The 21,161-nt window shown below is 33.0% G+C and overlaps 1 protein-coding gene across 1 annotated transcript; it reads left to right on the forward strand.

Annotated features, from left to right (window-relative positions):
* The first annotated feature begins 8,068 nt into the window (after positions 1–8,068).
* Positions 8,069–19,280, forward strand: LOC110648939 (probable proteasome inhibitor). The gene is made up of 9 exons (XM_021803317.2): positions 8,069–8,383; positions 8,487–8,658; positions 8,770–8,919; positions 10,147–10,233; positions 17,131–17,208; positions 17,306–17,340; positions 17,465–17,519; positions 17,603–17,680; positions 19,001–19,280. Exons 1-9 carry the CDS (start codon positions 8,209–8,211, stop codon positions 19,071–19,073), a joined length of 903 nt encoding a protein of 300 aa, XP_021659009.2. The 5' UTR covers positions 8,069–8,208; the 3' UTR covers positions 19,074–19,280.
* The last annotated feature ends 1,881 nt before the right edge of the window (positions 19,281–21,161 follow it).

A 21,161-nucleotide genomic window follows, 5' to 3' on the forward strand; every position in this document is an offset into this window, starting at 1 on the left:
TTTTCTAAAATATCATTGGGGGTCTTTCACATCATCTTAAACTTTATACAATTTATTTTAATTATTTTTAAACATATCAGGAATATTTTACAAAATAACCAGCTAGTTTAACTGAGGTGAAAACTGCACAACTTGAATTCAGGATTACCTTTCATAAATTCTGCTATCTAGAACGCGTTTAGAACGTTTGAAAACAATTGTAAACATGATTACCTTCAGATATCCATAGGTTGTCCAGACCGACCTAAAAACTCAGTCCCAAGTCCCTGTGGCTGTGAGTTATCGCTGATCCGATTGCACCTAAATGAAAATCATAAATTGTTAATAATTATCATATAATTATTTTTAATTTACAAAAACAAAAAAGGGTCAAAAATTTCATGAGCGATTTAGACCGTCTGATGATCGCCTTTTTCAAATAGTATCCGATCGGAGTGGAGTTGATCCAATCTCGAAGATTTTAGCATGCTGAGTTTATCGGTAGTCTCGGATCACAGATCTGACGGTCGGATCGTCTGAAAGTGGTCGGAAAGTGACAAAAAAAAAAAAAAACTCATTTTCTCTCTCATTTGGTTCGCCGGATTCCTACGATAGTTTGCGGCACCATTGGTCAGGAACATAGCCCATGTCATCAGGAGTCCAATGCAAGTGGTCTTGCTCAAATTAGCCATCGGAACGGCAAATATGGCCGATTGAAATTTTTGTGGCCATTGAACATTTCCCTTTCTTCCCACCGCTGTGGGTTGCTGGATGTGCTGGACTCGCCGGTGGTCTTCATTAGTACTGGTGAGGGCTACTCGCCAAAAGAGAAAGGAAAAGAATGGGAGAAGAAAGGGACGTGGAGAGGAGAGTGCATAAGAGAGGGAGGGATGGTTCATGCAAAAAATCAAAAAAATTTTTTTTCTTTTTCTACTGATCACGTATTGTACTTTTTTTTTTCTTCTTTTCTTTCGTTTATAATAATATTATAGTAATATAAACTTAAAATATCTAATATATTTTAACATTAAAATATTATAAAATCTAACATAAATAAACAATAATAATAAAATACAATTATAATTTTATTCTTTTTCTAAATAATAAATTTATAAATAATTTAAATAATAATCTTAATATAATACAATAAAAATAAAAAAATTTCAAGTAATATAATATTTACAATATAAATATAATTGATACTATAATTAGAATTTTTATCCTTTAGCAATTGATAAATTTAAATGCACAATGATAAATTTAAATGCACAATTGATAAATTTATCCTTTAGCAATTTTTATCCATTATAGTTTTTTTTTCCCCCTTTTTGACGTTATACCAGCAGGGAGAAGGCCGTAATAGTTGTTTTTTTTTTTTAAATAATAATAATTACAGCACATTCAAACACATTTCTAAAATTCCAATCAATTATAAACAAATAAATTCCAGAATTCGAATCAGTGTTTGCAAACACATTCAATTGAAAACAATTTTATTTCATGCAAAACATTCAAAATGAAAGACAAATCACTAAATCAAATTAAAAATACAAAATATATAGAATGTGTCTTCAATAGTTGAAAGCCATGAACTTGTTGAGAAGATACATTGGTGAGGGATTTGAACTCGCAGAATGAGTCTTCTCACCGACGCAGGAGACATTGCTCTTGTTACTATACAAATAAGTGAGGGATCTGAAGAATTAAGAGGGGAAGGAGGTGAAATGGGTTTGTTGTTGGTGAGGAAAAGAATGATTCTAAGCAAAGAAAAGGAAGGCAAATAGATGAGACAAAAATGCGATGGGTTTTTAGTCTTCGGTAGAGAGATGCATAGGCGGAGACTAACACTATATTTGGATGATGGTTTGATATGATTTTGTATTTTATATATATGATTACCCTACGTATTAGGAAGATTGTTCATAAAAAATGGTGGTTTGGGGTTGTAAAATGATTGTTTCTTAATCATCATTTTATTATAACCTCTTAAACCACCGAGTTGGTGGTTTGGTATGGTTTATAATTTTTTATTTTTCATTTTATCCTTACACAATATATAAAATTCTAATTATATAGTTTTAAAGTTATATATTTATAAAGCTTATTTAGTGATTAATTAAAAAAATAAAATATATATTTAATTATTATTATAATAATATTATTTATAAATTAATATTTTATCTAAATAAATATTTTTAAATCATTTATATGTTTAAAACAATAATAAATGTTATTTTAGTAATTTTTATATTTATTTTACTATATCATACTATCTAACCAAATAAAAAAATATTATTAAACTCTCTTGTACTATATCATTTTTCTAAATATGTTAACAATAAAAACCATATCATATAATATAATATATGATACCATAAATTAATAAACTAGACTTCACTTATAACGCCCTCATATTGGACACTCCTGTACAGTCTATTGTTCCGGAGCTTAATGTCTGCTCGGACAGTCAAGACGTCTGGAGCTATATCTATGACATCCAGAAAAGTCATAGATAAAAATAAATAACAATTATAAGAAGGAAAAATATAAATATAGAAAACAAGCATAAAAAGTTAAGTGAGCCAGGGGTCACAGCACTGCGAGGTCAACTGTAATTCTACTGTTGAACGGGAAATTGTGACACCGCGATCCTAAGGACTATTGCGAAGCTAATGGAAAAGAGAAAATCACAGAAAAGAGTTGATAAGTAGGTCAAATAATTAGGTCAGAACTCCGGAAGAAATACTGAATTATTTGCAAACCGGATCAATCCGACAAGTGGCAAATTGGTCGATTCACCTCTAGAGGTGACTCACGACCTAACCGTCCAATAAAATCGGAGAAATAAAATTTAGAAAAATTAAATTAAATTAAAGAATAAAGGAAAAATAAAGGAAAAAGAAAAGAAGAGAAAATTAGAATTTTTGACATCATCAAAGTTGCATAAGCATGATGCAATAAAGTCTAATATTAAATAATTTAAATTGTGGGATAATTATGGTATAAAAGAGTTAAAAATTCAAAAGAAAAAAAAGTTATCTTTTTCATTTGGAGTCCATGGCCGAATGACCCTTCCTCTCTCTCTACACATTTTTTTTTTAAATTTTCTCACTAGATTTCCCCCAAATCTTCACCCTAAAACACCAATTAGTCTTCATTAAAAATACTCCTTACCTCTTGAGGAATCACTTGGGAGCAAAAAGAAGAAAGGAAGTGGAAGTTAGCAAGCTTGGAGATTGTCTCTAAGAATGGTTAGTGAATATTAGTCTTTTATGTTAATTTATTCTTGGAAATTAGCTTAACCATGATCAACTAACTAAGAAATTGAAAGAGAATATGAGTGAATTTGGGAAGTGAAATTTCGGCCCACATGAGGAAACTAGGGTTTGCATGATTTTGAGGAAATTAAAATGGTATGTGAGTTTCATTAAGTGTAAAGAAGAAGATTATGTACTTTAATTGTGTCAATTGCATAAGTTGCCAAATTTAGGGTTCTTGAGTTCATGGAATTTGGAAAAAAATTGAAGGAAATGGTCAATTGATGCAAATAACCTTAATTGAGGTTAGAAATGGTCAATTGTGACCAATTGAGATGTGTTGGAATGAGTAGAAATGCAATTCAATTCGGATTGGAGAGTGTTCACATTTGGGCAATGTGACCTAGGTCCTATTTAGGGATCAAAACTGTAATTTTGTTAACCCAATTGGTATGAGGCCAATTGAAAATGAAAATAGATACATAATAACACATTTTCAATGCAAAAACCATGCCCAGAAAGTGACTTTAAGTTAGTGAACAATTAGGTCAAACCCGAAATTGGCACACTGCCACTATACAGAAATAATCAAATGAACAGTGTTTGTTCATTTGACCATAACTTGGTGTAGGAAGGTCCAAATGACCTGATTTTTGTGGTATTAGAAAGATATGACATAATACTACAACTTTTATGAAGAACATCAACTCAAATTCTGCCCATAACTAAGTCATTTTGCCACTCAAAATTGGTTGCCTAAAACTGCCAGAACCAAAAACCTGCCCAGAATTCGGGTAGATACCAATCCGGCCAGCCTTAGGAAAATGATCATAACTTGGACTACAAAACTCCAAATGGAGTGATTTAAAAAGGAAATTAAAGATAAGACATTAAGAAACAACTTTGATGAAGGAAAGTTAGTCAAATTTTTACAGTAACCAAACCAATGGAACAATAGAAAACAGTGAACCAAAATTGAAATTTTAGATTTGCACATAGAGAAATTAGAAATTGAATTGGCAATCAATGCCAACAAAATTGACACCCAAAATGTGGTATATGGGTGCAATTAGAATTAATAAACCTATTTAGTAGGAAAAAGTCAATATTTTGACTTAAATAGTGTAATGAATAGTGACCCAAAATGCAAAATTCAAAGGATATCAATTTAAGCAAATTTAAGGCTACAACTAAGTAGACATGAAATAAATTAATGAATTTATTATGAGATATAATACTAAAATACTGTATATTATGTGTTTCAGTTGAAAAAGAGATTGAAAAGGGATATTCAAAGAAAAATCGAAATTTGGAGTAAACTAGTCAACAAAGAGGTTTGTGCACAACTTGTATTTTTATTGGTTATGTTTCTTCATATGTCTTTTGACTAAATAATTTTATTTCTTATTGTATTATGTTTGTCAAATATTGAATTTATTTCAATAATTATTGAAATGTGTTATGGTATGAATAAGTTTAGTTTTGGAAAATGAAATTAGTTATGATTTTATTTTGTCATGAATTGAATAAAGTTAGCTTTAGAAAAAATTTGATTAAAATATACTTGATATGGGAAATGAATAAAATTTTTGTTTTGAATTATGATGAGCATAAAAAATTATTGGATATTGGAATTGAATTGTGTTATGATTTATGTTCACAAAAAGGACAAAGAGATTTATGATATTGTTTTATATCTCACTATAGATGCTTGACTAGGTTATTACCCGTCTCTCTCATTTGTCGAGGAGACAATGAAGTTAGTTTTGTTTTGAATATCATGGTATGTGCACAGACTTAGATTCTCCTCTTATTATAAGTTAGATCTAAGTTTTTCATTGGCCATCTCGGAAGTTTCATTATTGTGTTGTATACTGTGCACCATGATTCGACCTCCCCGACCATAGAGTGTTAGAATCACCTTGAAGATGGCCTTTACGGATTAATCTTGCATAGTTAGTGAGATAAAGAATGGATTTTTGAATAGTAAGAGCTGTGATTTCAAATGGGATTAATGCATAATTGATTTTATTGAAATTAAGATTTGTTTCCATAAATTACTGGAATTACTTTAAATGTTCATTTATGATTTGATAAATTGAAATTCTTAAGCAGAGTCATTTTAACAAATGATTTATTTAATTGGCAATGAATATTTTGATTTTTGGAATTTTGATTAAATTTCAAGATTTCCAACTTATTTGCTAAAATTTTGGTAAGGTATTGTATATTATGTTTTAAATTATGGTTGTGCACCACTGAGTTCACTACTCAGCGATAACTTTGTATGCTGTCACAGGTGAAAATAAAGATAGAGCAGTCGAGTGAGATTTCCGATAGCTGCACCTTGAATACTCATTAGGATTAGCTTCGGGTATATTAGAGGTATACCCTTGTACATTAGATTTTGATGTATGCATATAATTATATGTATGTATATTGTTTGAGCAGTTGTACAAGAACTTTTGTATTATTATTTTGGGTATGTAATTAAAATGTAAATTATTGTAATATTAAATTTATTTATGAGTTTTGTAATCAATGTAAATAATTAAATTTTTGTATTTTGTGAATGAGAAATTATTCTTTTTTTTTTTTGAAATGAGATGTTTCGAATTGCGGTTGATATTGAGTTGAGCTTCTTGTATGAGATTGTGAGATGAAATGAATTTGTATTGGAGTTATGGTTGAGTAAAAATATTGTAAGTGTGTTTCTTTTCAGGTTTTGAAGAACTGTTTTATCAAAATACAGTCGGTACTCTGCCGAAATTTTATAAAAATTACGGTAGTTTTAAATATCAAAAAATTTGATTTGTGACTTAATGTCAATTAAAAATTTTTAATATTTGTAAAAAAATTTACCCATCAGCTTAAAAATGAACAAAATTTATTTTAAAATCCCTTGTAGTATATTTAATGAGTTACCGATAGGCGAAGTACGTTAATTCATTAGGTGTACAACGGGATCATGTTATACCTCTTATGGAGGAGTAGGGTGTGACATTACTCAATCCAAACAAGGTAGGAGGAAAATAAGAAAGAAAATGATTGAGTGGTTAGGATTTTGAGATATTAAAAATTATGAATATATATTATAACTTGAATGGTTGAGATCTTTTAACATGAATGGTCAATTTAACTGGATTGTTAAGTTCAAAAAAAAAAAAAAAAAAAAAAACAAAAACTAACGGTGGGATTTAGTCCCTGGTTTTTCTAAGGACTTAATGTTCTTTCTACCATTAAGCCAGAGGCAAATAACTTTTGCAATTATACTTTTTTTCATTTTATTTCTATTTTATTAAATTCTTTTCTTTTAAAATCGAATTAATTAGATCGATTATTTTAGAAAATAAAATCGAATCAAGTTACATAATAAATTAAACTAAATTTTAATTTAATTTATACGGTTGATTATTTCGGTTTAAATCAATTTTTGCCCTCTCCTACCAAAAACCAAGCACGAACACTATTTACAGCCTTATACAGGATGAGGAGAGGGACTATACCCTGTCGAGGAGAAGCCTTCCCCTATCTCAGAGGGCAAAGGACAGTTCAGAACAATCAAGAGGCTGACGGCATACTTATTGACTCATAACTCATGTAACAGGTCTATATATATATATATATATATATATATATATATATATATATATATAGTTAAATTATACAAATAAATTCACAAAATCATATCATTTATTTAAAAAAGTAATTTAAAATTTTATTGCTTGTCATTTTTTTAATACAATTGTAGTTAACATCCTGCTGATATATATGCAAATTAGCAAAAAATGCTACCTATTTAAATTAATTTTATTTAAAAATATAAAATAGTTAAAATTTAAATAATATAAAATGTTTAAATTTTTATTTTAATTAACTTCTTATTTTTTTAATTATTAATTATAAAAAATATTTAAAATTTAAAAAATAAAAATAATTTATTAAACAAAAATATTAGACGGTGCATTGTTGCTTCCTATGGTAGGTGTTTGCCCCCTACCCCAATGGCACGGTGTTGCATTGTCCATTCTCCTTATCCCACATTAAATTATATCTCAAATAAATAAAGGCACTCACTCCAAATTATTTAGGAAGATTTATAGAAATTTTCAAGTAATATTAAAAAAATTAAAATTAAAATTTTATAAATTTTTAAAATTTAAATTAAATTTTTTTAACTATAAAAATTTAATTGAAGTACTGTTTGGTTTATTTTTAAAAAGTTTAAATTAAATAAGTTTATTCATTTAAAATTTTATTTATTAAAATTGTCAAAATAGATTAATTAATTTCAATTTAAGTCACTATTTACTCAATAAGTATAATAAATATAATAAACATTAACAGTAAAATGCAATCTAAACTAAGATTTATTAATTTAAAAAATTATTAAAATTGCGCAATTCAATCCGCAGCTATTAAGAAACAAAATGATTCAAATATAATTCTTCAGAAAATTCAAAGCTTTTCATTGAAATATAATTAAACATATAATTTTTAATATTATTTTAAAACTATTATATTTAATTTTAAGAGCCCAACAAAGCCCAATTGAAGATAGACCAGAAAAGGTTTTTTTAAAGCTTAGTTACATCTTTTTATTTATTGGGAAAATTTAATTTAATTTTTTTTTAATTTTTTTTATTTAATTTAATTTTTAAATTTTAGTTTAAAATTAATTTAAATTAATAAAAATTAAAAAAAATATTTAAATTAAAATGTTTAACTAAAAATTTTAATTTTTAAATTAAATCTAATTTAAATTAAAATTTTTAGCATAATTTAAATAAATAATTAAAATAATTAAAATGAACTTAACAGCGCTAAAATGAACATTTTACGGAAAAGTTTGTACAGGTATTGTTTGGAAGATCGAAGAAGCTGGATCAGCTTTGCTTCGCAACCAAGCCAAAACTTTTTATAATACGCTGCAACAAAGCCAACCGATCCAAGCACGTCAATACACAAGAAAATGGCTGACGAGAAGTCTGTAATGGCGGTGATTAGGGCCGCCAGGCCATCTTTTAAGAACAGTGCCGATAAGGTTGTTTTTGCCGTTCACGCCTCTTTCCTCGCCGCCGGTTACGTGCTCACCGCCACTGGACCGCCTGCTTTCTCCGATACTGCCCTTTACTCTCCCTCTACTGGTATTTTCTTGCTCTTTTTAAAATTCAATCTGTAAAGTTTAAGTTTCATGAAGAGAAAAGAATAATGAAATTCTCCTTCTCTCGTTTTCGTATTTTCGTGTAGATGAGGTAGGGATTGAGCGCTGGAACGATTCCGATAATGAATATGCTTTCGTGTATTTAAACGCCGAGAAGGGTGGAAACAAGGTGTTAATGAAGTGTTTGGTCATGAACGATAAATTGCTTATCGATGCTTTGGCTGACGGGGCGTCAGAGCCGGTCCATCTAGAAATCGAGTAAGTTCGTTTCTGTCATTTATCTTCTGTAGGAGTGAAATTCGTTAATTTCGGCTTGTTGGGTTCTTTTATTTATTGTTTGGATTGTGGGATTTTGGGTGATTGATGCAGTGTAGTCGACTTTGTTGGGGAGAATGGAGGCGCAAATTATTCAGCTCAGTTCAAGAATATGGACAAGCTTGTTAAGAATATTGATGCGGAAATTTTGTCTAAACTGGATGGTTCCTCTTCAAAAGCGAGCTCCTCAAGCAATCGACCAAAGTAATTGTATTTGTTTTGTTGTTTACCGATCTGAAACGTAATTTTGTGGAATTCACTGAATTATATTAGCTGAAGACGGATCTGAGATTCTTGCATAATTATTATCTTACTTCTTACTCTATGGTTGTTGACAAAGAGGAAAGGAATAGGGCAAAGGAAACAGAAAGTTAAGTCCCACATAACTATTTGCTGAGAGGGGGAAATGAAAAATCAAACTAAATTGGGGCTAAATAGGTCATATGTACATTAGGACACAATTTTGTTATCTGTTATATCAAATTTTGAAATTATTGATCAAAAGTTGTTTTCCATGTGATGAGATACAAATTTAGTGTGAAGTTTAGGTCTTTAGTTAATTGTAAAGAAAAGTTCAAAAATGTAACCTATAGGAATCATAAGAGATAAGATATCAGATTCATTTGTTATCTATTGAAAAAGTTTATGCTCTGAGATTTAACTATACTCATTGTTGTTGTAGTAGTTGATATGAGAAGAATTGTTTTGTTATTGATAAGAATCAATACTGATTTGTTATATATTAATTTTATTCTCTTATACCATTTGGCTTAGGGAAAATACAATTTTTAGATTCAAATCCTAGAATCCCATCAAAAACACCATAACCTGCAAGTAAAAAAGCTTTAAACCATGTGTTCTTTCTTGATTATATATCATTGGTCAATATCTGGAAATAATGTTTTGAAGCTATTGTCAGGCAAGTGTGCTAATTAGGGGCTTGCAGATAATAAGTTGGTGCTTTTAGCAACATGCATGGATAATAAGAGGATACCTTTCATATGCTATTCATGCTTATCTTTAAGCTTTGTTAGATGGAAAAGAGAAGTGTGAATCCCAGATGGTCAGCAACAGACTTTTCTCTTATTCTCCATCATTTTAGCATTTTAATGAAGCATCATGTTCAAAGTTTTTGTATACATGTAATATGGTATTATTCAATATGTTGAGAACATAATTGTTGTCCACATCTTTTGGAGTTTATTAGTGGTATGGTCATGTTTTGAAACTCTGTTGGCAACTTGAGATTTAAATGATGAATTGAAATCCTAATTTTATGAATCAATTCAAATTGTGAGACTCGATGCAATTTTGATTGCTACTCTCTAAAGGCATCCACAAGATGTAGTTTTATGTAAGGTTAGTAATCCACTGATTTGCATTTTAAATTTTAATTAAATTGTTTTTGCGTGTTTGCGGTTCAAAAACAAGTGATGGCTCAAGGCGTGACATAAAAGAACCTGGAATTCGAATTACTGAGCCAACAGGTCCTCAAATTCATCAAATTCATCCTTCAGGGTATGTTTATTTCTGGGTTTTTAGTTTATTATGGAATATATAGCCCATAATTTGCTATTAATTGCTTTCTGGCTTTCCTTTTTCTTTTAGTTGGCTATAGAATGCAATTGCATAATCTTGATGTTGATCCTTAGAATTAGTTTAATGTTTTATGGAGATAAGTTGGTGTTAGCAAGAACTAAACTAGAGTTGAATCTCAGTTATCTACGATCTAGGTTTCTCAAAAGTAACCAATAAGACAAGCATGACCCTTTTAATGATTTATTTGATGCTTAGAAAATGATACAAATGACTTGAACAGTATGATTGCTTGTAAGAGATGTAATATTTGAGAAATTTGTTTTGATAAAGTAATCTAATTGAAAGAGGACTTTGGAATTCTTTGTAGTTTATGTTTAGCTAAGATGCTTGTTAAGTGAGGGCTTGGGAGGGTTGTGGAAAGGTTGATCTTTACCTCTTATTGTTTGTTCATTCATAGGTAAATGAAAAGGGGTGGGGGGAGGCCAAAAGACATGATGTAGCAAAAGTTGAGTGATTTTCCTACTCATGCTTATACAGAAAGTAAGTTGAGTGATTTTGCTATTGATGCTTATACAGAAAGTCAATCTCAAATAATTAATGAATTTTAAGATTTAGATCACTGTTACCTAATATTAGGTAGAAACCCTAACAGAAGGTAGAAGAAGAAGATAGAAAGATAGATGGAGTAGAGAAGAAAAGAGAAAGAAGATAGAAAGATCAAGAAGAAGAGAGAAGAAAAGTAGTATTATTCATCCAGAATTCAGAATGCTAATTACAAGTAAGCTAAATTCTTTTTATACACATTTCCCTCCAATTCCTATAACTGCTCTAACCTCCTCCAACAATTGCAACTACTTACAATTTTCACTCCAATTCCTATATCGGCTCTATCCTCCTCCAACAACTGCAACTGCTTACAATTTCCCTCCAATTACGGATAACTACTTCAATAGACTCCCAACAAAAACTTCCCTCTACTCACGTGCCCATATGCTCATTATTATCCTTATTTCTGTATCTTTTTCTCCTATATGTAACAATACCCCATCTATGATAGCATTCTTGACCCCAAGAATGCTAAGAAGTTAGGGAACTGGGCCTATAGAAAGCTTCTGTCTTTCCAAGTGGCTTCCTCATTAGACAAAATGTCCACTTAACCAAGTCTTGGACTACTTGCTCTCCACAGTTCTGATGCTAAGAATACCAGCAGGAGCCACAATAATTTCATTCTCATGCATAGCAGGCAGCTATGTTTGAGGCACCACATTATCTCCTACCTTCTTTTTAAGGAGAGAAACATGAAATCCAGGGTGGATGGCTACATTTTCAAGCAAATGCAGCATATACGAAACCTACTCCACTCTCTTTAAAACTTGAAAAGGCCCATAAAATTTAGCTGCCAACTTCAAGTTTTTCCTTAATGCCAAAGAGCTCTGTTTATAAGGCTGAAGCTTCAAATAAACCCAATCAACTTCTTGAAATTCTTGCTCACTTCTTTTCTTATCTGCTAGTTGCTTCATCCTATTTCTAGCTTGCTGTGAATTGGTTTTCAAAATATCATGGATTTGTTGTCTTTGAACATAAAAGTCAGCTACAGCCTGAACTGGAGTTTCAATAGGTAAAACAACAAGGAAAGTAGAGGGATAATACCCATATGACGCTTCAAAAGGGGTCATTTTTATGGAGCTATGATAGGTAGAGTTATACTACCATTTAGGTAGAGGCAACCACATACTCCAAGATTGAGGTTGATGATGACACATACACCTCAAATAGGCTTCTAAGCACTTATTCAAACGCTCAGTTTGCCCATCTGTTTGAGGATGATGAGCACTATTATAAGAGAGTAGTTCCCAACTGTTTAAAGAATTCTTTCCGGAACAAGTTAGTGAATAGCTTATCTCTATTAGTAACAATAAAGATAGGGGACCCATGCAGCTTGTAAATATTGTCCAAGAAAATCTGAGCTACTGTATATCCTGTAAAAGGGTGAGACAAAGCCAGAAAATGGCCATACTTAGTATACCTGCAAACTACAACCAAGATGGTGTCTTTGCCCTTTGATTTAGGCAGCTGTTCAATGAAATCCATGGTGATGTGCTGCCAAACTTGAGAAGGCAATGGAAGGGGCTGCAACAGCCTTGGATTAGCAGAATTATCTCCCTTGCGCTGAGCACAATCAGCACACTGTTGCACCCACTGAAACACATCTGAATGCATACCAGGCCAGTAAAACTGCTTTTGCAATCTCAAATAAGTGTTGTGCATGCTAGAATGGCCCCCTATCGCACTATTATGATATTGAGCAATTAGTTTCTTCCTTAAATCCCCACTAATGCCCACATACAACCTTCCTTCATCATACAATAGCCATTGCTTCAGTCGGTACTTGGAATGAGCAGCAACATCTACTGAAAGTTGAGCCAATAAAGTATTAGCTTTATCATCCTGCTCAGCAAGCAATCAAGTGGTTTTTCCAAGTTGGAACAATTACAAAATGAAGTGCATAAATCCCTTGAGTAGCAGAATGTGGCCTCTTGGAGAGAGCATCTGCAGTCTTATTATCACTCCCTCTTCTATAAAGAATTTTATAATCTAGCCCCAACAACTTAGAAATTCCTCTTTGCTGCAAATTCGTGTGAAGTCTGCTCCAATAGATACTTGATGCTTTCATGATCAGTCTTGATATAAAAGATGGCCTGTTCCAGATAATGTCTCCATTTAGATACAGTATATGTAATGGCCAATAGCTCTTTTTTATATACTGAAATAGCTTGATTCCTCACTCCAAAAGCTTTTGAAATATAAGCTATAGTATGGTCATGTTGTTGCAGAACAGCGCCCATACCCATACTGCTTGCATCAGTCTCCACTACAAAAGATTGTGTAAAATCTGGAAGGGACAATACTGGTGCTGAAGACATAGCTGCCTTAAGTGACTCAAAAGCCTTCTAAGTAGCTGAAGACCAATTAAACCCATCCTTCTTAAGTAAATCAGTTAATGGTTTACAAAGAACCCCATATTGTTTAATAAATTTTCTGTAGTAACCCGTGAGGTTAGGAAAACTCCTCAACTCTTTAACTGAAGAAGGGACAGGCCATGAGAGTATGGACTGTATTTTTTCTGGATTTGTAGCTACACCTTCACTAGAGATGATATGGCCTAGATAATCCACCTGCTCCTGCCTAAAAGAAGCACTTGGACATCTTAGCAAAGAGCTGCTGGTCCTGCAACACCTTGAAGACAGCTTCTAAATGCTCCAAGTGAGATTCTAAATCTAGGCTGTAAATGAGAATATCATCAAAGAAAACCAGCACCAACTTCCTAAGATATTTTTGGAATATGTGATTCATCAACCCTTGAAATGTAGAAGGGGCATTAGTCAACCCAAAGGGCATAACAATAAATTCATAATGCCCTTGATGTGTCTTAAAGGCAATTTTTGGAATGTCCCCAGTCTCCATATAAATGATGATAACCAGCTCTCAAATCTATTTTAGAAAACATCTTAGCACCATGAAGTTCATCCAATAAATCCTCAATCATAGGAATAGGGAATTTATTTTTGACAGTACTATTATTCAATCTCCTATAATCAATACAAAACCTCCATGTTCCATCTTTCTTCTTTACTAAAAGAACTGATGAAGAAAATGGACTAGAGCTTGGCTGAATGACTTTTGAGGTTAACATATCATTCACAAGTTTCTCAATTTTAGTCTTTTGGTAATAGGGATACCTGTATGGTCTTGCATTAATAGGGTTTGTGCTTGGCAGTAAGGGAATGCTATGGTTATGGGGTCTAAAAGGAGGCAAGGAAGTTGGTTATTCAAAGATATGGTGGTATTTATCAAGAAGAGATTGAATAGCAAGATGTATAGTACCTTTAGAGACTGAACACAAGAAATTCTTTTGCTGCAGAAAAGAACCTGCAGCAGATGGTGCTAACTGCTCCACATAAAAGAGAGGTGATTGAAAATCACGTCCTTGCTTGTGAATTAATTTCCCAAGACTAACACATTCCTGCAATTCACAAGATTCACCACCATCCCTGGTTCCTTATAATGTTGCTGTATTTCCATCCTTATGAAAAGAAATCTTTAACCCTTTAAAATCAAAATGTATAGGATTAACACTCTTCATCCAATCCACTCCAAGTATTATATCAAAACTCGCCAAATCTAAAATCCTCATATGACTCAATTCAACTCAACTAAGCCTTTATCCAAAAAATTTTGGGTCAGTTATATGGATTCTTTTTGTTCGACTCTAAATGATTTTGGGTTAAATCATCGAAAATATGTAATGCTTCTAGGTCATGTTGTACTACTCTCCTCCAAGTCAGTTTAGGTCTACCCCTTCTTTTCTTTCTATCCTCTAACCTAATGTGCTCTACTTGTCTAATTGGAGCCTACGTATGTTTACGCTTCACGTGACCAAACTACCTCAATCTCCCTTCTCTCAACTTATCCTCAATTGGCACCACTCCTACCTTTTCTCTAATACTCTCATTACGGACTTTATCTAGTCTAGTATGGCCACTCATCCACCTTAACATTCTCATCTCCGCAACTCTTATCTTAAACACATACGACCCCTTCAGTGCTCAACACTCACTACCATATAACATGGCCGATCATAGGCTGTACGGTAAAATTTTCCTTTCAACTTATTGGGAATCTTGTGATAACATAAAACTCTCATTTTACATCTCAACTTCTACCATCCGGCTTTAATCCTATAGCTAGCATGCGCTTCACATCTCCCATCTACTTGAAGGACTGAGCCGAGATATTTAAAGTGATTACTTTGGAACAGTACCACTCCATCCAAACTAACTCCTTCCCTATCACTAGTTCGGCCTTCACTGAACTTGCAATGCATGTATTCTGTTTTCGTTCTACTTAACTTAAAGCCCTTTGACTCTAGAGTACTTCTTCAAAACTCTAGCTTTCTAAAATCCTCATAGGGAAAGCAAATTGATGCTTCTAGACTTGCCAATGAAAAATATGACACATAGTAAAACTCACTATTGTTCTGCCATCAGCCACTCTCACTAGTGAGAGAGGAATCTGCACCAGAGGGATCTTTAATTCCTCAGCAACTCTTTCATCCAAAAATGTATTAGTGCTACCACTACCTACAAGAATCACCAGTTGCCTATCTTTGTATCTCCCAAGAAGTTTGATAGTGTCTATACCCTGACTACCCTCAATTGCATGAACTGAAAGGGTCCTTTTAGGTTGGTCTTTATGTAATTCCTCATCTGGCATAAGCACTATTCCTTCCTCTATAGCCTCTTCCACACTCTCCTGATCATGCTCCTCCAATTGCATAGCTAGGGTTGTTTTAGGCTTAAATTGGTGGCTTGGAAAAAATTTATCTCCACATCTATAACAAGTTCTAGCTGATTTAGAATTAAAATCAAGGGTTGGTTGATTGTTCCTGGTTGTACTTTGGTTGACAGAACTGGTAATTGCAATAGAAGTAGGTTTTGCAGAATTTGCGGAGATGGTTTTATCTCCACTTGCCTCTCTCCATCGGGGCATGCCTCGCCCTGGTGAGGCTGGACAACCTCGTCTCACGCCTCACCCAGCGCCTTTGCTCGCCTTCAATAACACTCTATGGACCTGATAGAGAACAATGATTTCTTCAACCCTTTTTCCTTGTTTTAATTGGGTTTGTTGGTTACACCCTTCTTCCATATTTCAAAAGCATATGTTACTCGTTGCGTTCTGCTGCTTCCTGTAATGTGCTAGGATTATCTTTAGATTTTGTTATCTCTTTTTTCAGTTCTTTTTTATCTTTATTGTTATCATTTTGTGGTACTTAATGTTTTGTTGTTTTGCAATAGATTTCATGCGAATTTCGACTGTTTACAATTGATGATTTGAGATTTGAGAGGTTGAAAAATTTTGCATTCTGTTATTCTATGGAATGGCCTAGAACCCTAGAACCGAATAACCAAACCATTTTGTTTTGATTAGATTCAATTTTTCTATATAATTAGGTTCGTTTTATAAAATTTTCTATTTTGGTTTGATTCGGTTTGAAATCAAACCTACCGTTTGCTCAGCCCTTTTCCTTATGTTTAAATGAAAAAAGATAGATGAAAGAATTTATTGTTATTTGGGAAAATAAGAGAATTAGGAAGAGAAAGACAAGGCATTTATTGTGATGGTAGGATTTTTCCAATAGCGTGCACTGGCAATGTTATTTGGGATTATGAGTAGTGTAACAGAAGTACAGTGGTGACTTGACTCTAATTTAGATAGTGAGAGGACCGAAATTTCAGCCCATTGACTATCCTCTTAATTCGTGCTTCCTATTTTCTCATAAGCACACTGGCAGCTTAGGTTATTGGGCTCATTGCCAGGTCAGTGTGTAGGTGCTGTCTTATATTAAGAAGATTATGATATCAACGTGTTTATCAAAAGAAGAGTGACAAAAGGATCCTGGTATTAATCATTCACATCAATCTGCCATCCTGGATGGCATGAAGTAATTTTACTTTATTGTGTTGATGTTATGTTATGCATTTGCATGATTCTTTGATAATTTGAGTTTTGAAGAGGGGTTCCCTGTACTCACTATTTGATGGTGGTCTACTTATAATATTCTGCAATTAAGATAACGTAGTTTGCTTCATCATTAGCAAGTCCTTGTCAAATATATCCAGGACTAATCTATACGTAAGCTGAATTATGTTTGAGGTTTTATGATTCTTTGGCTTTTTGAGAGAGAGTTTTGAAGAACCATGATGTCTGTTTGCCTTTCTTCTGTTGTTTTCTCTAGACCTGCCATGGCATGAGCTGTCTAATTTTGTTCATAGAGATTATGAAGGCTTATACTACTTCTCCTAACTTGCTTTCTAGAATTATATATCCTCCTGTAAATCCAGTTGGTGGTAGTGATCTTTTTCCTGGTCCTGGTGGTGGAATGTATCCAATGAGGTACTTGTGTTCGAATTCGTTGCTTATTGGTGATTCTTATTTTATCTGATCATTCCATATCAATTTAAACTTTTTTTCTTGTGTAACTGTCTTTCAGGGGTGGCTTTGGCACTGGTGGGAGCATGCTTCTAGGTATTTTCTTCTAAATGCAAATAAACATTCATAGTTTTCTGTTTTATTTGAGAAAAGAGGAGGAAGAACAAACAGAACATGTACAATTGTTCTTGCGTTACTAACTTTTTTTATTTGCAAGTAGGGCCTAATGATCCTCATTGGTTTAGTGGAGAGTCAAATTTTCCTGGTGGACAACCGTGAGTTTCCCTCCCTCTTATGTGCACTGTACTATTTTTTTTTTTTCCCATGAAATTAACCATGGAAAGCTTTATTGAAGCAGGGGTGTTCCTCCAGGTGCTCGTTTTGATCCCTATGGTCCACCTGGGGTTCCTGGTTTTGAGCCTAACCGATTTGTTAGGTATATCACTTTTTTCTCCTTAAAATTGAATACAATCTACAGGTTAATGTAGAGTGTCTTTTTCTTTTTTTGCTTTCCCTTTTCCTCTTCCTTTTTGCTTCAAAGAGGACGATACTTAGGGCTTGTTTACTTGTGAAAAACAGTTCTCTATTTTTCATTTTCTAGGAAAACTCCAGTTTTCATTTTTTTAAAAGAAAACAACAAAAATGTTTTCATCTATCAATAATAGAAAACAGTTTTCTAATTTAAAAAATAATAATAAAATTATTAGTATCTTTCATAATTAAAAAAATAATTATAAAATATATTTAAAAATTTATTACTTTTAAAGTTTTTTCTTGGTGTGTGATATTCATTTGTTCAATAATAATATGAGTTTTTTTTATTTTTTAAATAATTATTTTGCTAAATAATTGTTCAATTTTAGTTATGAAAAGTTATATTATAATTTTAGTTATAGAAAATTCATTGTTTTCCTTTTGGAAAAAAGAACTTTTGTAATAAGGATGTATAGCGGAAAACAAAAAGTAGTTTTTCAAGGCTTACCTAAATTTTTGAAAACTGGAAAGCTAGGTTTTATTCATTTGTGGAAAATTGGTTTAGTTTTTTGAAAGAGGTTCATGTTTACACACACCAATTTTCCAAATGAAGAATTAGAAAACTATTTTCTATTGTTGACAGGTAAATGTGTTTTCCATATTCATATTCCATAGAAAACCCCTAATTTTCCAATTCCCCATTTTGAAAATTGATATATGTGAATTTAAAACTCTATTTTTCAAATTCCTTAGAAAACTTTTCAGAAAATTATCTCTATTTTTCATAGATGAGCAGACCCTTAAGTTTTTCTCCTCTACATGTGTGCTGAATTTTATTGTAGTGTTGGTTACGTAGTGAATCCAAGAAGTTGTATGTATGAGCTTTAGTTTATTCTAAATTTACTTGGTCTCACATTGATAATGCACGGTCTGGCCTTGCAAAGGGCTTAAATGCCAACAGTAAATTATGGAATGATTCGAAGTTCTAAACATTGCCTGAACTTGTGTGAGAAGCTCTATTTAAGTTTGGCTAAAAGAAAAAAGGGGAAAGCAATGATGTTTTGACAAAATTCACATGGTATTAATCAACATTTACATGGGTTTTAAATATTTCCATGCAACTACATGGTAGTAAATTTTTTTCATGCTGCATTTGGGATCTGCCCAACCTTCAAAAGGCTCCTTGAAACAGATATTTGTGTTCTTATGCATCTCAGTGATGCTAGTTATTTTTTCTGACATGAGGAGCATTTGGCATTCTTCTGTTTTATGCTTGTTGCAGAAACCCACGCAGGCCTGGAAGGGACACTCATCCAGACCTCGAGCATTTCAGGAGTGATTCAGATTTCATTTAACATGTTTCTTGAAACTTTGCATTTTCCCCTTGTCCTGCTTTTGTATAAACGTTTGTTAGATGAAGGTTGCCAGTATATCGGTTTGTCTACAACGTTTTTGTAGCTAGTCTACAAGTCACAAGGCATTGTATATATTGATGGACTAGGAATTTCGGCATGCTGATGGGTTTTATGAGTAATAACCCCAAGAGCCCTATTTCTGGTAAATCCTATTTTCTGTACGTAATTTGCTGTGCTTGTGTAGAATGTATGGCCAAACCTAACTTTATGTACTTTGAGCTCCAGCACCGAGTTATTAAGTCATTAGGGGTGGACTTGGGAATGGCAATGGGGCAGGGGCGGGGAGTTCTACCCCTCATTACCTCTCGTTCTGTATCTTCCAATTTTTCTCTGTACCCCTCGTTTTGTTTCTTATTCCCTCTCACTCATTTATGTCTTTCCTATTCTCTATCTCTTTTCCCTGATTTCTCTTTCTTTTCTCTCTCTCTCTACCTCTGTCTCTCTTTTTCCTGATTGCTCCCTCTTTCTCTGTCTTCCATTCCCTCCTCCCCCCTTCTCCTTATTTCAACTTGCATAATTTTATAACATTTCAATATTTCAAGAAATTGTATAAAAAATCCAACAATTTACATAATTACAATTTGCTTGCAAATTGCAAAATTCTACCAAATTATAAAATCTCACTCAAGAAATAACTAAATAAAATAATAAATCATGCATAATCAACAAGCAAATGCAATTTGCATTCCAAAACTATGAAGTAGGAAGGAGTCACTTTGCATCGGGTTTGAAGAGAGTCGTGGGTTTGAAGTGTGCCTTGGGCATGGTTTGCACCCAACCCATTCATGGGATCTTGCCATTGATTGCCTAGCTATGGTTATGGGTCTCATCATGGATGGAAAATTTTCTCGTAGACTCAGTCAAGGGCTGGTTTAGATTTGGAATCAAACTGGTTTAAATTGGACCAAAATTTGTGAAACTCGTTTTTTACTTAAACAATAAATGAATCAAATTGAAATTAAACTAGAATCAAACCGAACAGTTTCAGGTCAAATTGCCTTTTTTTCATTTAAAAATTAAAAAAAATCTAAAAAAATTTTTGGACCATTCAATTTGAACATTGACTGAACCGGAATTGAAACTTGAGTCGAAATCCTGGGGGTTCATGGTTCTTGTTCACCCTTTTAGGTGAATCAAAATCGGCTGGATGGCCGAGTCTAGGTCCTCGGACAGGTAATGATGAGGTGGTCTCTTCAAGATCGATGATGTGTTGAGCTTCACGCAGTAAGGCTCCTCATAACATCACGTTGGCAAGTCACAGTGAGAAAGAAGACTTTCACACTGAGCCATGACATTGAGACAGCAATGATGCTACTGAGCTATAAGCGCGATTAATAGTTTTTTTTTTTTTTTTTTTGAAAAATAGAGAGATATTCATTGCATAAAAAGCCGTACAAATTTAGGGCTCAAGGCCCAATTATATGATGCAGATTCTGCCATCCTAGTTTCCCTAGCTTGGCCCAAGTCCCTTAGACAAATAAAAAATCTAGCCCAACCCTGAAACCTAACCTACTAAACAACCAGGACCACTTCCTTAGGCTATTCAGATTGTCCACTCGAAAAAGAGGATCCAACAAACTTCAGCTAATAGCATTCCTTATCCTCCTAGTTGCAGGGGGTTTTTGATAAGCAAGCTAAAGAATACCAAGCACATTCCACAATGCCACCACAGATCGACCAAGTCAGCAACCATTTAAAGGAACTCGAGCATGGAAAACGAAGGGAGAAATAGGCAGTTACAAGCGAGGAGAGTGGAAAGGTGGAGCTCAACTAGCGATCTCACTCTCTTTTAGCCATTAAGGATCGTCGACCATTGAAGTATTTGGTGGAAAAAGTTACTATTCCCAAAGCCAAACCGGTGACTCTTGTCAAGACCTGATCCCACGAGTCGAATTATTACTAGGACATAGACTGGCATAAAGCCCCTGAGGCTTGTAATAAATTTCACTATTTTCAAACCCATAACTAGGACCAAGATGAATGCCCAATATGCAATATATATATATATATATAAAAATTTATTTGGGT

The sequence above is a fragment of the Hevea brasiliensis genome, chromosome 3, assembly GCF_030052815.1.
Source record: "Hevea brasiliensis isolate MT/VB/25A 57/8 chromosome 3, ASM3005281v1, whole genome shotgun sequence".
NCBI classification, from domain to species: Eukaryota; Viridiplantae; Streptophyta; class Magnoliopsida; order Malpighiales; family Euphorbiaceae; genus Hevea; species Hevea brasiliensis.